Here is a 15,201-nt window from a genome sequence, read left to right as displayed (position 1 = left end):
TGCTGCAGCAAATGTCATCCCTGCTTCTGCAAGCTGTCGTGTTCAGGTGACTACTGGGGAAAAGAGAAGAGGAGACATTTTCAGCCCATAAATCCAGCAGTTCCCAACAAGTGAGTTTTAAGTACTGCAATTTGCCTTAAAAGCACATCAGGACTTAATGAAGTACAAGTTCTATTTTGTAGCAAAACTGGTAAGCAGCAGCTTAAGAAAAATTTACTGCACTTTAAAATCTTTCTTCATACACTGAGAACATTTCAAAACCCTTTTACAGGAAGTTGTTCAAGAAAAATCCATCCAATTCTTACAAGAACTGGCCTAGTAAATTAACCATTCAGAATGCACAGGAAATATGTATAGTTCTTAACTTTGAGTTCAGGGTGAGCTACGAGCCTGAACAGAAATTCCTATTAAATAGAAAAATAAGAAAACAAAAACACTAAGTAAAAACTTAGAACTTTGCCTTTGGTGTAGACTGAATAAGTTATCTAGAATGACAGTGAGTGATCTCAATTTTAACATGTTTAAGAGCAGACAAGACACATCTAAAATGTCAAGATAAAACAAAGTGTACACCTGTCCTTGTTTTTACATGCATTTTTCTAGCTCCTGTTTTTATTCCTTTCATTTGTGTTAGCTTTATGTCAAGCAATATTTTTTTCTATTTATGATAATGGCAAAATGAATTCATTAATTAACTCTAATCATACTGGCGATACATTTTATCTATGGATGCCCAGCATGTGTAACAGGTAGTTGTCATTAATCAGGGAATGACTGAAAATCGAATCTGCATCCCCTGCCCTCCTGCTGCTATTTGTGATGGAATAAATATTCTGCTGACACATAATCTGCCCCTTGCTGCAACTTCATCTAATTTACAATTAAGGTAAAGCAGCCCCACATCTCTATTCCCTGTGCTTCTCATTCTGAAGACCTCGCACCCCTTGTAATAAAATTTGTACCTACCAAAGCATACTGTGAAGCTGATGCTTGAGCATTTTCCAAGCAACCCCTTCTCACCTTCATATATTTCTGCTCATTAAGTCATGGGAAAAAGGAGTACAAGCCAAACCAACTCTTATATATATTAGTTTATTATAATATATTATATTAGCATTATAATTCCGCAACATATTGCTGACTGAGCCACCTAACAGTGCATCACTTTAGTGGAGAAAAAAGCTGAAAAAAACTGTGAAGGACTGACTCACTTGTCTGTGGTTTACTAGCAAGGACCTGGATAAGAATTTTCCAGACCAAACCAGAAAATTGGTCTGGGGATGAATAGAGTTCTAACCTAAACGAAGAAGATGCTCAGGTAGGCAGCCCCGAATGATACCCTCTGACACAGCAGCACACACCTCACCAGAGCACTGCTTGCTGCAACTAGCAAGCTGTAAGTCTGCCCAGCTAGCCCTTCCCCCACTGTAAATTTCCACCTGGAATGTAGTATGTTCCTGCCCATCTAGTCCACTATTACATCTCATACACTGGCCTCTTCTAGAGGTGTCAAAGGAAGGTGTAAAAATTCCCATAAATAATAATTATGGGAAAAAAACCCTGCCCACAGGGAAACATTTTTCTCTATAACTCGTGTCATTAGTGGTTGATTAAAGCCCTTAAGAGTGAAAGTTTATATCCCTTCTAAATGATCTTTTTTTCTCTATAAGGTAACTGTGGCTCTAGATTATATATGAATCCAACTAATCTTTTGGCCCAAGGATTACTTCCAACAACGTGTTTCATAGATTAATTATGCATTATATAAACAAGTACCAGATGTATCTAAGGCAAAACAAGCCACTGAAAAGAAGAAAACTGGGCTCTTCCCCTCAAAGTCAGTGATCCAAAGTACAAAATCACAACTGCCTGCCTGTTTCCTCATTTTTCTAGACTTACCAAATATTCTCACCTTAAAGGGAAACCACCAAATGATTCATAACAACTGCCAAAGAGAGACACGAAAACTTTTTTAGCTATCATGGTGTCTCCTTATGCTGTGTGATAGCAAAGATTTGATGTTATTAAACTCTAGCTGATATTACTCTGCTCTTGTCCTATCTAAGCTGTAAGATGTCTGAAGAAATCCACGCAGCCACCTTTTCTGGAAAATATGGCCAACTTTGTAAGTTATAAATTTTCCTCAAGCCTGATTTGGTGTGATCTGTTGGCTTATACTTCTCTTGTGAAAGGTAGGCAGATGTAGGAACCAGGGCTTTCCTCTAAATTTTGTCAACTTTTGAAAACCTAGTACCCTGCCAGGCAAAAGCTGAGAGGGTCCTGAGCAATCAGGGTACAAGGACTGCCTTTGTAGGCAAAAATGCATGAGGGATTCAAGGGTTTTGTTGTCCTGTCATCTTTTCACAGCATCCAGACTCATAGATGGGAAAGGAGAAGGTCTCTGTCTATGATGCAGTACCATATCTTTTCAAGGGCCAGTTAAAGGGGGAGACTTTTAACAACAGAGTTATGGGCCTTTTCACTAACAAAAAGGAATTATTTTTTGTCCTGAACTAAAATGAAGAGGAGTCTGCATTGCTCAGAATTGCATTTGGGGTTTTCAGCAAGAGCACAGCTGTTTTACCAGTCTGGAGACACACATTAGTAAGGAGAAAGCACACGACTTTTCCCTGTAAGTGTCACAGTTTGAATACCTCCCCACTCAAAAGCATAAGAAAAATAAATCTAATAAAGACAATGTATAGGAATTGTCTGCTGTGGTCTTCAGAACATTTTTTAATATAATCACGTTTGGCTGGACTCAGTATACAACGCAGTGGAATCCAAATGCTGTAGCCTTTAAATATTTGAAATATTTAAATTGTTTCCTTTCTGCTAGAGTTTAATTAACATAATGCTCTTCTGTAAAACAAATTATCCTTACACTTACTACTCCTTTAAAGCAGATGGCAGTAACCGCTGCAGCAAAGTGGTTGCTGGCAAACACTGAACTGCCCCCACCAGCCAACAGGGGTAGGGCATTAGTTCATTAGGCTGTCTTGTTATTTGCAATGGAAACATACCTTGTTACAACAAGGCAAGAGAAAATTAAAGCAGTCACAATAACACAGTTACACCACATCAGAAAACTGAAAAGAATCCTGCTGGCTGTTCAAAAAGTCAGGAGTAGATTTCATGGTTATTCAGTTTCTGGCAGATCTCTACCTGTGTGACAACTATAATTTTCACCACATCAGACTTCTCTGTTGTAACCAAAGTATTATCACTAATAAATGGGAATAGGAAATGGATTATAGGTTGGGGAAACTTACTTTTACAAAAAAATGTGCATTCAGAGTTCTCAATACATAGAAAAAATAGCTTCATCTACACAAAAAGCGAATTGACAGATTTAATCATACGTTTCCAAATCTGAACTCAGCATGAAGATTTTTTAAAAAGCAATAACTTCTCATACCACAATTCTGAGTATATAAAACAACTTCTGCATCATTGTTGGAACTGAACCTCCCACAGCTCTTAACTTTCAGTGACCTTGTCCTATGAACATCTCTTTCATATGGCGTGTGCTAAAAATAATACAATTATAGTAGCAAAGACTTACCTAAAATAAAAGAGGTAGTTAAGAGACATTCTTTAAGCCATCTGTTAAATGGCACAAACTGCTGTGGTAGCCTGTAAGCCCACCTGGTCAGTAAACGTTAGTTAAGAAGGAAAAGCTACTTTAAAAAGAAACCCTTTGAATTCATGAGCCCAAATAAAATTGTAGATACCAAAGACAATTTAAAAGTGTGAAAAAGTCTCATCATACCAGAAAACAATAACATAATAGCTAGTACCTCCTGCAGTATAATCAAAAGTCATGAGAAGGGCTATCATTGATATGAAGGATGAGTTACCGCAAGGACAGAGCACTATTCCTTTGGGTATCTTGACCGGTGTTGGAAACAATTCAGCAAAGCGTACAATATTAACAGTCACAGCGCTCTTCTGCGACTGAGGGTGGCAGAGGTCTAAACACAGACTGCCAGTAACCTAAAGGTAGCTATGGAGAAAGTGGGGTTACTTTCTTCACAAGGATGCATGGAAACAGAACAAGGGGCGATAGGCACAAGTTACTTCAAGAAAAACTCTGTCTGGATACAAGACAAAATTATTGATGCTGAGAGCAGTTACACGTTGGACTAGGTTGCCCAGAGAAGTGATGGAATCTCTCTTGCTGAAGATATCCAGGTCTCAGCTTGACAGGACCTTGGATAACCTCTTGTAAGACCCTGCTTTCAACAACAGTTTAGATCTCATGATCTCACTTTTCTATGATTCCCTCCACAGCACTGCCTACAGACAGAACATACATTTTGCCCTAGAAAGTGAACTTTGTATGATCTTTTCAAATGCATCTAAAAGCAGAATCTGAACCCAAGAAAGCTGTATTACATACAAGAACAGATGTGAAAGCTTTTGATTGCACAACTTCCCTCTCCATAGGACAGATAACAGATGGAGTGACCATATGGCCTTGAAAGACTCTATTATATACCAGAGCTCTCATTCCTTTAAACACCTTTGAGTTCTGTCATAGTCACAAGTCATTCATCCTTTTATTATTGTAGGGGGTACAGTGTGAATGAGTTATACTGAAGAAGTAACAAAGAGGCAAGGCAAGGCACCACTCGAACTCTTGAAGTATGATTTTAATATAATCTGCCATTTCTTTCCAATATCTTTGAAAATAAATGAATTTGCTCAGTGTTCTTGGTGACCATACCAGTATGTATGTCATTTTTATGGAAGAAGCCACCAGTCCTGTGTTCCCATGCAAGAAAATCCTGTCAGTACAACTAATGCATGTCAGATGAATAAGCTTAGAAGAGCAAATGAGTGCACTGTCAAAACCATGTCATCAACCCACTTGCCCATTTGTAGTGATATTATGCACTCCACCGCCTCTGGTCACAGCCCAAGATAATCAGAATCCATGCTCAGAGTCATCTGATCTTGCAAAAATTAACACAGCATAGCTAATAATCCACCAGAATTCAGAAACTGTAGTGGATTTTAAAAGGCAGCTTTATTTTTGTGCCTTGCATTTGAGGCAGATTAAATAAATTGAAAAGGCAAGGCTATCAGGCCATTATTTGTATTTTACAGCTGTCCAGTTAGAGCTGACAGACCCTCTTTGCGTGGCCTGTTGACTGATTAAGAGGCACAGTAAGTCTCTGGGAATCATAAATGAACGGGGTGGAGAGAGGAGAGATTGTTTTAGAGAAAAAAAATCAAAGGCTGATGGAGTAACTCACTAGAAATAGTTGCACTTCTAGACACGACAAAGATTATCAAAAAAACTAACAAAGAAAAAAAAATATCCCCCAAACCACAGAAAGGAAACTAGATGACCACATTACAATTTTGACGTGGGAATCAGAACAGTGTTTTTTACTGTTCTACATCAAAAAACTGGACTGAATCTTCTTCAAGATGAAGAATAAGCAAAGCAGAATGAAAGGTAAGATATTGAAGTTTCAGATTAATGATGATATCTTTCTGTTCTCTAAGCATTTCCTTGCCAAGCAGTATTTATTTTAACTCCACATTGGAAGCTGAGTCTCAATTGCTGAAGCCAATTTTTGCAGAACAATATAATGAACTGAAAGTATTGCTTACCTTGCTTGCAAGAATGCTGAATTCTTACAAGTGAATTCTACAGTGTAGAATTCAATATTGCAGAAGATTATGTATAATTTTAATATAAATACAACCTCATTTTGGAGTGAAAATTAATGAGTAATTTGTGACAAACTGTAGTCTAAAAATAAAACTTTCATTTACATTCATCATATTTGGTTATAATCATACACTGTTACTCCTTTAATATGGTATTCCCTGTTACTAATTAATATTTAATCTCTGTAAGTCAATAAGCAGTACGTCCTTTAGTTTCTAAAGGTTTCAAATAGTAACTAGCTACAATGTTTTTCATTTTGAAATAGTGAATAATAAAAATTATTTGAGGCCTCTCAAAAACAATGTTACAAAAGGATTTATCATTCTAACTCTCAAAGAAAATCTGGTTATTCAACATCATCTGATTATTATTTTGTTTTAATTTCATGCTAAGCATACAAATATAGCTTTAGGTGGCAACTTGTTTTCACAGGAAGATCATTACCAGGATATGAAAGGTAAAATCTATAGTTTTTTTCAGTTAAAACTGGCCTGAACTCAGGGAGCAGAAGTTAATTATAAATACTAAATATTACTATGTACTCTTGTCAGCTCATTTACCTTTTTAACACCTTCTTGACAAATGCTTGCTGATTGTGTAGAAACTTGTATCTGTGGGAAGTACAGCTGGCATTTTGATAAGGGAATTAAAGCAGAAGCATAAAGATAGATATTTTAAAGAACAAACTTACAGAATCTAGATTGTTGAAGTACTGTTAACTGTTTCAATAATGATGTCTTTGAGGCTTGTTATTCTTTCAATTGCACATTAACTTAATTCTTTTTGGGTAGTACAGTTAGTAAAAACACACACACAAAAATGTTCTACTTGCAATTCTTCTGACACAAGATGTCTCAAAGTTGTTACTACCACAGAAAAAGAAACATTCCAACTTAATGATTTTAGAAACTTTGTTGCGTTCACATCAAACATCACTGCTTTGCTGATGACAAATCCTCCTGAAAACCATTTGTACTTAAGATAAAGCCATGGGAAGTACATTTTAAGGCCATGGAAGCGCTAACTTCATTCTGCATTGTAAGAGTACAATACGGTCTGTAATTGACTAATTGTAAGAGAAATTAATTCTTTATGCCATCTACATTAATGTTTATTACAGAGCTGTATATCCATTGCCCATGTATATTGCCAAAAGACAAACATTTGAAACTAATTTAAAATCTTCCGCTTGTGATACAGGTAACTGGCTTTTGGGTATGAGTGTCATCCTGTTAATAGGTGGAGTTCATGGATGTCCTGACAAATGCCTATGCTATACAGCTTCAAAGACTGCAGATTGCAAGAATAGAGGATTTACTGACATTCCTGCCCACTTACCTCCTGGAATTCAGATACTACAGTTGCAGAATAACCGTATTTGGAGAATCAACCAAAATGCATTCACTGGAACACCGTTGCTAAAAATCTTAGACTTGTCTAATAATTCTCTTTCAAGTTTAGCACCAGGTGCTTTCCAAAAATTAAGATATCTACAGGTTCTAAACCTAACCAGAAATTTGATTCATTATATAGAAAACAAGACTTTCAGTTTCCTCCCGCACCTGAAAGAACTGGACTTGTCATCCAATAGCATTATACGTTTGCCTGAGACCTTTGGAAACAGCACAGGGAATATAACATTGCTGTCTGTGAAGCATAACAAACTTCAGAAAATGGAAAGAGTTCTGCTGGAGTCACTTCCAAACTTGAAAGTGGTTCTTTTCAAAGATAATCCCTGGCAATGTAATTGTAATGTCTTTGGCCTGAAACTGTGGCTGGAAAGCTTCTTATACAGAGGTAAGGAATTCGTCTCATTACATACAGTGCACATGAGAACACTTAACCAGCATCTAACTAATCTTGACTACTATGGCTTAACAATTTACTCCACACCTTAGATGGTCCTCTCAAATAAGCACACTGAAATGTATTCTCATGCATAAACCAGAATACAGGTGCTTTCATAGATACAGGTGGCAAACCAGAATCTCAGAGGAACTTTATATTAGCACAAAGAGAAAGAATACACACACAATCATATAGTATGTACAGATACATTCTGGAAACATGTGTAATGTGTGTATGCGTATATATCCATATGTACATATATAGATATATATTTATCCATATCTACATATATATATAAAACAAGCAAACTTGTGCACATACACTTGCTTTAATTCTACCAATGTATTTTTGTTAGAAACTAACCTACTGTTTAAAAGCTTTTTACCTGATGTATAAGGGTAAACATTGAGACAGATGCTAACACAGATTTAACTTCAGAAAACTCTGTGCAACCTGCTCCTGGTGAAGCTGCTTTAGCTGGGGGTTGGACTAGATGATCTCCAGAGGTCCCTTCCAACTCTGACCCTTCTGTAAATTAGGATTCTAATTCCTCTATAAGTTATTGCTTAGTAGCTCTTTAATATTTTAAGAATACTTTACCTAACAATTTATGTTACACCTTGTACAAGTTTAATCATGCCTAGTATTGCTTCCTAATTTGTTAACCGGAAAAGGTACTAAATTCATGAAGAATTTCCTACCAGAAATGTATAATGCCATCACATGGGGAAAAGTGAATTTTATAAATAAAAGAAGCCTCATATTTTGGTCACATTTTTTTGTGACTTTTAAATATGTTCACGTGTTATGTTGTAGAAAAGAGATTATGATTTAATTCTAAAGGAATCAAGTATTAAAAGAAATTAATTTATTTCACCCAGGAGGTATATTCAGACTCAGAATGTTATTGCATGTGAACTCTTGCATGTGATCAAATTACTGATTACCTACCTGTACACGGCAGTGACATGGAGCACATTGCAACACAGCGTATGTGAAGATGGTCCATGTTGCCTGTGACTGAAGGACCGCTGTTTTCTGATAGGCATCAGAACTCTACACGCCTGCTGGAAAAGCACTCTGGCTATGCAGGGACACAATTAATACAGGAATAGTCTCTGGGTGAGGTAAAGCCACTGCCAGAAGCAAGCTTTTAGAAAAGACAAAAGGCTAAATTCTTCTCAGGGTTAAAATTTATTAATTTTTGGATTGGTAAAACATTACATTATCCCACGGCTTTAGTTGTATTATGTTGGAACTATTCCCTACAACAAATTTCAGCAGGGGTTCCAACTTCTTTGTGCAGAAGAATGTAATGATCCAAGATAAACATATCAGGTTATCTTAATTACTCTGCCAGCAGCATAAGTATTGTAACTTCTTTCCAAAACCAATATTGTTTACAAATTCACTGATGCCCTACCATCTTTCTGAACATTGCACAGATTAATTAAATGAAGTCATACGGAATTTACAAATTCATTTTAGCAACACCTTTTAAAGGAAGCCCAAATACTATGTTCTCTTATACATTTATATTTCCCTGAAATTACTTGTGTGTCACATGAAGAAAAGTCAGTTACATTGCACATTGATCTTTCCCATTACATATATTTTATACTTGCAACAAAATAGTACTGTAGCTCTACAGATAATTCTCGCAAGTCCTAAAAAAATCTTGCTAGAGATTCAACATCGTTTGCATTTAAAACTATTGTCTGTTGTGTCCAATATAACTCCGAAAGTTTTCAGTATTTTTAGCTGAATCCAGCTCAGGCAGTTGCCATTTAACGCACACTCAAAACCAACTACAGAGAGTGCTTCGGTTCAGGTGGGACTCCAGTCTTTTATTCCACGCACACACATTTAGTTAGTTAAACCCATAAAAGGATCACAGTGGCAGGATCTGGAGTTTTATCTATAATTACATTCAAATGAACACATTGGAGGTGTCTGGAACCATGCTTTGGGTTTGGCTCTTAAAGACAAAGAGACAAGCTGCTCTGCTCATAACTGTCCTGGAATTCCATCAGTATTTGTGGAGCAGTCTCCTGATGTCAGTTTGGGTCCATCTGTGTTCGTTAGTTTCACAGACAAAGTCTTTTCAGGATGCAAATTTCTATGCCTGGCTTTAGCTGAAAGGTGGATTATATTGGATGGAGATGAAGAATAAAATTCAGCTAATATGATTAGTTAAATTTTTAAAATTAATAAACATTGGTTTTGGCCTTGTTGCCTCTTAGACACACTACACCCCTAAGGCTGTGGCGTATGGCCTAATTAGAAAGCTGAAGGCTACACTTGGTGTGCTTCTAAATGCTGAGGAACAATTGCATGGTTTACCAGGACTGAGGCTTCCTACTTCACTTACTGTTAAACTAAAAACATTCTCTGGGAGAGAGCAGAAGCTGGCTCTAAAAAATCATGAAATTTACCATTTGAGCAGGGTAACAGACTGATTAACCTTAACTCCTTTAGATCTCTGTATATTTTCTTACCATCAGCCTTGCTTCAAAAATTTGCTCATGTATACATACAACCTCATGAACTTTCTTCTTTGCCTCATTACAGTTAGCGTATGATGTCAGAACGATGACTTTTTCATGGAATATTTCAGTCAGTTGGGAAATCTTTACTGAGTCTATTTTTTTTCCATTTCTCTTTATAAAAAGAAGTAGTGGTATGAATTTGGGTGGAATGAATTTACTGTTAACAATACCTCTTTGTTCTCACCTGTGACTTAGTTCTTATTTTTATACCACTGGTTTTTTGCTTGTACATCCACAAAATCATAGTTAACAATTTCTGATTGATTTCTTCTTGCAAATACTCTTTTATATGAGTGTTAAAGTGTAATCTCCCCATTGATCTAACTGGGAAAAGATCTTAAAGATATAATTATAAATCTTTAAAAATATAAAGTCAAAGGTGACGATAAATTTACTTCAGGTTTTTGTTAATTTTACATGAAGATAATTCAGAAACTACCAAATCTTAAGATGATAATTCTCTTGTGTTTTTTTGTTTTGTTTCGGTTTGTTTTCTTTTTTCCCCAGGAGGAATAAGTGATGGCATTATCTGCTCATCACCAGGGATCAGGAAGGGAAAGGACCTCCTCAAAGTTCCCTATGAGCTGTTTGGGGCATGCCCTCTAATGACAGCTCACGTTCATCGGGCTAGCATCCACCACCACAGCTTTGAGCACAGAAGTTCCCCGAAGCACGCTCATCACAACGAATACGGAGAGAACAGCCGCTCCAACTGTGAACCCAAACCAAAGCCCAGGCCTGTTAGTTTGCGCCATGCAATCGCCACTGTAGTAATAACTGGAGTTATCTGTGGGATTGTGTGTCTGATGATGTTGGCAGCTGCTGTTTATGGTTGTGCCTATGCTGCAATTACTGCTAAATATCACAGAGAACATTTGGCCCCAGTCAGACAGCATGGGACTCCTGAGGAAAAAGAGCCATTTGGTAGTTCCTTGGCTTGAATTACTTCTGTCTTTGGCTTCTTGAAAATAAAGCCCTCACTTCTGCTATAAAGCCTGGAACCACATTAGGATTGATTTAATAGCAGTCACTCCTTTTGTGTGTTTGTTTGTTTTCTTTCTCAGATTTTTTTTTAATGTAAACTTATATATTCTTTGGAATATATATTAAGACTTTATGTAGAAGAATGTAAGTTTGTCTATATTTTGTGTAAGTAAATTCTGAACCCGCCATTTAAGGCTGTTTGAGAGAATGAAATCTTGATGTAGCCACTTTAAAATATTCCATTCTCCATTACAAACTGTCAATGTAATATTAGCACAGCGTATGAGTTATGCTGCAGCTACAGTCAGTAGCTAACATGAGTGAACCTTCTGCAAAGAAAAATACAAAATAGCTACAAATGACTGACTATATTTTAAGATCTCAGAATACCTGGTATATATCCCAAAATACAGGTCACAATCACTTTTAGAACCTGCCAGTCTACACACTGCCAGTGATAAATATGTCAAAACCATTTCCAAATACATTTTTTGACCTTCCAATCTGCCCTAGAAGACAAGAATTAAACATCACTGTTATTTAACTTAGAAAATAGGAAGTACCTTGTTAATTATCAAATATAATTTTTAAATTACTTAGTAGGGAAGAAAGAAGCGAGTTGAGAAAACACTGAAGAAAGAAGAAATGCTACATTATTTCAGATACAAGAACTGAGACCAGCACATACAGCATATATGAAGAGACACTACCTGTTATCCTGCTGGCACACATGCTTGCTACAGACATTTCTGAAGCTTCTTATTCCCAAATCCACACACAAGTGTTCTGTTTTGCAAACATCATGACTGCAGATGCAGCTGCCATCACAGTGCTGCCCTTCAGTACAGAGCACAATAGTTGCATGTTTACAAATTCTGTCCCACAGAGAGAACATGCAGCTGGACTCAAGGGTCCACCCTAACTGTCTGCAGAGCAGTTTTGCCATCAAACCATTTGAGTAATACGAGTTCAGAACAGAAAGAATATTTCAAATGTGCAGAATTTTTTTTTAAATAATTCATAGAAATTATTGTAAGGCAACCAACAGAGGTCAGCAACTCCATCTACCTTTTCTAAGACCAGATAAAATACATTTAGGTGATATGTGAGAGCTGTCAAATGTGTTTTCTTAATCTTTCCAGTGACAGGGTTAAAGACCTATCTTGGTAGTTAATACAGAAATCAACAATGTTTATAATTTAAGAGCTTTTCTGAGCATCTATCCTAAAGCTTTGGTAAAAATCTTGCCAGTTTATTCCATTGACCAGAAGACTTAAGGAGAAGGGCTGAGTAACAGTCTGCAATAAGGGCAAAAGGAGGCTGTGTTGTGGCATTTGGAGACCTCCCCTCTCCTTCCAACAGATGGATTCCAAGATCAAGTTCTGTAGCTATTCTAATAACAGCCTCAACTGAGTAATAGGCTATATGGCAGGAGTCATGTAACCCTTGCTCTTATCTACTTAGTAATAATTGCAACCTAAATATTAAAGCTCATTCCTGCAGCTGCAGTTACTTTCATGTCCAGAGAAAATTAAGCATCTCAGTCTTAATCTAAATCTAGCAGACATTGAAAACAATCAATTACTGTCTGTCTTTTTCTTTTTTTTTTTTTAACTGCTAAGTACTTCATATTATTATTAGGCTCTGTTCATTCTTCTCTGTCCCGAACTAAATAAACCAAGCTGTTTCAATTTTTTCTGAAAGAAGGCCACACTCTCCAAACTTTATTTTTACCTCCTGCATTCCCTGGAACATTTTCAGTTCTTCTACATTTTGTTTAAAATATGGTACCCTAGACTGGGCACATTACTTCTGCTGAGACATCACTGTAACAGAATTTTTAGAATATTTATACTCAGGCTCTTTAAATCTGATCTCTTGATGATGTAGCTCACAAGCAAGTTTGGTTTGGTTTTTTTTTTTTTTTCCTTTTAAAGATTCAGTAAAGCTTAATGAACAATTATTTTCAGAGCTAAGTCATCTGAGTGTGTAGATTTACATCTTCTAGTCTTTTATCTATTTATTGCAATAATATTTTACAAAGCAAAACATAGTTTTTCAGATAGAGAAGACTAAAGTAATACAGGATAGGATCTTATTGCCCATGGGCCAAAAAAAATTGACACGACAAATCAGTGCTTTTCTATGGTGACAACCTAAAATAAGCACACTTGTGCTCAAACTGCAGATCCTAAGATAAGAGCTAATAAACCTCTGACCTCCAGAGAGATTTCACCCACAGTGTTTCTAATAGGCTCAGATACAGCAATGCTGCTTCTATCACAAATAAGTTTACACTTCTGATATCTTCAAGCAAAGGAAAAACAAGAACTGACTTGGTAATTCCTAGTCAGGAATAACCAGAACATCTTCCTAGTCATTAAAAAACAGTCGTATCAACAAAAACCTTTCAGCCTTTTCTGACTGTAAAACCAATCTTTAAAAACGAGAGAGAGGAAAGAGGTGAGGAAGAGGCAATGAAGGGCACAACAACATTTAAAGAAACTCTTTCCAAGTCATATTTAAGATGTTTTGGGGATTTTCATGCACACATAAGGCTGTAAATTGATATGGAGTTCTGCCAGAAAGCAAAGTATTTCATATTTCCATTAGTTCACTCTGCTATGGGAGCAGAGCAAGCCTATCCATGCAGAATCTGATTTATACTTTCTAACTTCCTGTTTGCTAAAGAAAGGGGAAGAAATACAAGAAAAACCACCAAAACAATAAAAAAAAAAACACCCAAACAAAACAAAACAAAACAAAAAAAACAAAAAACAGAGATAATTTTCTTGTAAGGTTTATAAGATTATATATAATATTTACAAATGTTTTTAAATTAATGAGTTTGAGTTATTTTCCTTGATAAGCTAATAGCAGACATTCAACACAGAAGTATTGATTCAATGCTTAAATAATAAATGCAAAATTATTTATTTTTCTGTAGAGGAAACAGAATGTTCAGCTACTGAAAAATAGAGATAAAAGGCACAATTTATGGTCCATAACAATTATTAACTACAAGTATAAGACTGGATCTAGGGATTCCCCACAGAACTGCCCTTAATTTGTAAAGCTTAGCAATGGACATCTGCCGCTGAAATAAGTTGTCTGCACAGATTTATTTTTCAGATAAAGGTTCCTGAGAAAGATCTGTTGTTTTTCCAGCAATCTCATGAGAGGTATTATAGTGAGCACGGTATTTTTTTCTAATCTTTGCAAAAAACACTCTTCCTCCCAAAATCAACAAAATATCAGGACATGCTACTCTGCAATGTTTTTAAAAATACAGAGAAAGGACACATATTGTTGTGTTCCTGTCTTTCATGTAGAGGCTCACCGTATTACTCTGTTTTCAGAAAAAGAGGTTTTCTAAAATTTCAATTTAGAACAGAGCTTAAAAACTACAATATGCCGATGTTCCTTACAGAAAATGTCCTCAGTATCCATATTGAAGAAACAAAGCTTAAACTAAAACATACTTGCTTGCCATATGTGTCTTTCCATCCAGAGCTTGCAAAGAGTCAACCAAAATTCAGCTGCATTACTCACTAGTGATACAATGTCCCAAAAAAATCAGGATCTCTCTTCTTGAATATCAAAGTACAACATTTAGTGACATTATACGTAGCTTATCTATCATTAACAACATTAACAAAAAATACTGTTGCCTACTAAAAACCATCTATCTTTACTGGCCAGAAGACAAAGACTCACAGGCTTTAGTTAAGCATCCAGAAAGCATGCCTACTTTTACAACTTTATCTTTGAACTTGGCTGAAAGTGGCATAGTAATAATTATCATAAGAGAGTTTTGGTACTTCCTGGGTTTATACGACCTGAAACGTGACTGTATGCTCCCCAGATGACAGAGGCAGTAACATCAATCAGCTGGATGTGGCAGTAAACCACAACAGTGGAGAAGTAGGAATTAGAAACCCATAATAAACAAACCACTGACTACATACTTCATAACTGCCTTCAATAAAAGCTCTTACTGATTACAGAGGGATCCCCCAATGTTTTAGGGCTACATACACTGTACATTGGGCTTCTTGCATAAGGCTGCCATCCTCATTTCAAAACACAACAAACATATGAGAAAACACTTAATAGTTGGACACACACTCTGTT

General features: G+C 36.3%; 2 protein-coding genes across 2 annotated transcripts in view; one reads left to right on the top strand and one right to left on the bottom strand.

Moving 5' to 3' along the window:
* Positions 1–15,201, bottom strand: part of CACNA2D3 (calcium voltage-gated channel auxiliary subunit alpha2delta 3) — a 492,915-nt gene that overhangs the window by 90,489 nt on the left and 387,225 nt on the right. The gene's annotated exons all lie outside the window — the stretch shown is intronic.
* Positions 1,145–13,822, top strand: LRTM1 (leucine rich repeats and transmembrane domains 1). The gene is made up of 3 exons (XM_080385024.1): positions 1,145–5,467; positions 6,887–7,483; positions 10,591–13,822. The coding sequence occupies exons 1-3, from the start codon at positions 5,440–5,442 to the stop codon at positions 11,022–11,024; spliced, it is 1,059 nt and encodes a 352-aa protein (XP_080241150.1). The 5' UTR covers positions 1,145–5,439; the 3' UTR covers positions 11,025–13,822.

This window comes from Falco punctatus (genome assembly GCF_963210335.1).
Source record: "Falco punctatus genome assembly, chromosome: 4".
Taxonomy (NCBI): Eukaryota; Metazoa; Chordata; class Aves; order Falconiformes; family Falconidae; genus Falco; species Falco punctatus.
Note: the sequence above shows the minus strand (reverse complement) of the source record. Positions and strands in the feature narration are given on the sequence as shown.